Genomic DNA, 2,153 nt, shown 5'->3' with positions numbered 1-2,153 from the left:
GATTATTGTTATGCTTGAGAGAGGCAGTGTGGATTTCTGTGCTTCTTGTTTTTAAATTGTGAGCAGAATGCAGACCCAAGAGTTCAGATTTCTCTAAATATACTGGCCTTTTTGATGGTGTAGCATGGTGCCCTGTGACTAAGTTAGGATTGAGGCATTTAAGGTACATTCCAAACACACAGACAAACTCTCTTACAGAAAATCCAATGGCCACTGTCTTAGTCACCATTTAGAAACAATAGCCTTTCAGAAACTCTGATCAGATTTCGCTAGATTTTGTTCCAGATTTAAAGATGTTTTTATATATTTTTTCTATTTAAAACAGAGGAACAATTTTGAATTGCTTGGCGGCCATAGAAGCTAGCATTTCTTTACTGTGACAAGGTGCATAATTGATAATGTTGAAGATTGCTGCTATCAAGGCAATATTCATTATTCATAATCTTAGCACATTATATAAAGTTATCCTTTTCTGCAATCTTGTCAACATTCTGAGGTTGATGCACTTATTACATCATTTCAGAGAGCGAAAGCTGAACCGTAAATCGTCTAATCAACTGGTCAGTATCAGAAACCATGTGAAGTGAAAATGTCAGCAGACTATGAAGTTATATAAAATCCCGCAAAACAAATTTTAGTGATTTCTCATTTTAACAGCATTATTTATTTTCTAAGCCCCCTCTTACCTTTTATTTTTATTCTTTCCCAGGAAACTGACGCTATTATTGAGCATAAAATGTTCTCATCCTGCCAGCCAATATGTCTGGAGCCAACAGCTCCAGCCTGACCCCAGATTTCTTTACCCTGAATGGTGTTCCCGGGCTGGAAGCTGCACATGTCTGGATCTCTCTGCCATTCTGCCTCATGTACCTGATTGCTGTCGTGGGGAACTGCGGGCTCATCTACCTCATTGGCCATGAGGAGGCTCTGCACCGGCCCATGTACTACTTCCTGGCCTTGCTGTCCTTCACTGATGTAACCTTATGCACCAGCACTGTGCCCAACATGCTGTGCATATTCTGGCTCAACCTCAAGGAGATTGGGTTTAATTCCTGCCTGGCCCAGATGTTCTTTGTCCACATGTTGACTGGAATGGAGTCTGGGGTGCTCATGCTCATGGCCCTGGACCGCTATGTGGCCATCTGCTATCCTCTACGTTACACCACCATCCTCACCAACCCTGTGATTGCCAAGGCTGGCCTTGCTACTTTCTTGAGGAGTGTGATGCTCATCTTCCCATTCACTCTGCTCACCAAGCGCCTGCCCTTTTGCAGAGGAAGCCTTATCCCCCATACTTACTGTGATCACATGTCTGTGGCCAAGATATCCTGCGGCAATGTCAAGGTCAACGCAATCTATGGCCTCATGGTCGCTCTACTGATTGGTGTGTTTGACATTTGCTGCATCTCTGTGTCATACACTATGATACTACGCGCAGTGGTGAGTCTGTCCTCTGCTGATGCTCGTCACAAGGCCTCCAGCACCTGCACATCTCACATCTGTGCTATTGTGGTCACTTACGTGCCTGCCTTTTTCACGTTCTTCGCTCATCGTTTTGGAGGACACACTATTCCCCACCACATCCACATCATTGTGGCCAACCTCTACCTGCTACTGCCGCCGACCATGAACCCAATTGTTTATGGAGTCAAAACCAAGCAGATCCGGGAAAGCGTGATCAAGTTTTTGCTTGGAGACAAAATGGACATTGCCTAGAACAGATGTATGTTAAAAGCAGTTACACTGTTTATGATGGGGAGAATAGTGGAGAAAGCAGTCTTAAAAGATGAGTGAAATAGTATTAAGTCATCTAACGTGTAAATGTTCAGAGGTCTTTCCCGTTGTAGATTGTGAAATATCCTTTATAAGGAAAATTCTGCCAAGGTATAGAATATAGAAATTAATGTACAGTTTACTCATTCCTCATAATATTTTGTATCTACGAAATTGTATATAAATGGAAAGGTAAAGAGACAGTGGATGTAGGCTGAATATCAATCTGTTCTCTGTGTTTAAAAGATAAACTTGAAATAATTTGAGACAATTTTGTCTTCATTAAGGACAACCTCTACTTATATCAAGTATGTTGCTGATGTGGGAACCATAGCTTAAGTCCTACAGCATACATAAGACAAGCTGTATTTTATGGACTA

General features: G+C 41.9%; 1 protein-coding gene across 1 annotated transcript; it reads left to right on the top strand.

Moving 5' to 3' along the window:
• Positions 1–759: 759 nt before the first annotated feature.
• LOC129669217 (olfactory receptor 52N2) lies at positions 760–1,716 on the top strand. The gene has a single exon (XM_055597370.1). It carries the CDS (start codon positions 760–762, stop codon positions 1,714–1,716), a length of 957 nt encoding a protein of 318 aa, XP_055453345.1.
• The last annotated feature ends 437 nt before the right edge of the window (positions 1,717–2,153 follow it).

The sequence above is a fragment of the Psammomys obesus genome, unplaced genomic scaffold (genome assembly GCF_907164565.1).
Source record: "Psammomys obesus unplaced genomic scaffold, mPsaObe1.curated_primary_1811, whole genome shotgun sequence".
In the NCBI taxonomy this organism is placed as follows: Eukaryota; Metazoa; Chordata; class Mammalia; order Rodentia; family Muridae; genus Psammomys; species Psammomys obesus.
The sequence above is the reverse complement of the archived record's forward strand: the minus strand, read 5'-3'. Positions and strand labels throughout refer to the sequence as shown.

Bases quoted from the DNA above. Each gene is read 5' to 3' on its own strand.
- LOC129669217 (XM_055597370.1), top strand. From the start codon at position 760: ATGTCTGGAGCCAACAGCTCCAGCCTGACCCCAGATTTCTTTACCCTG.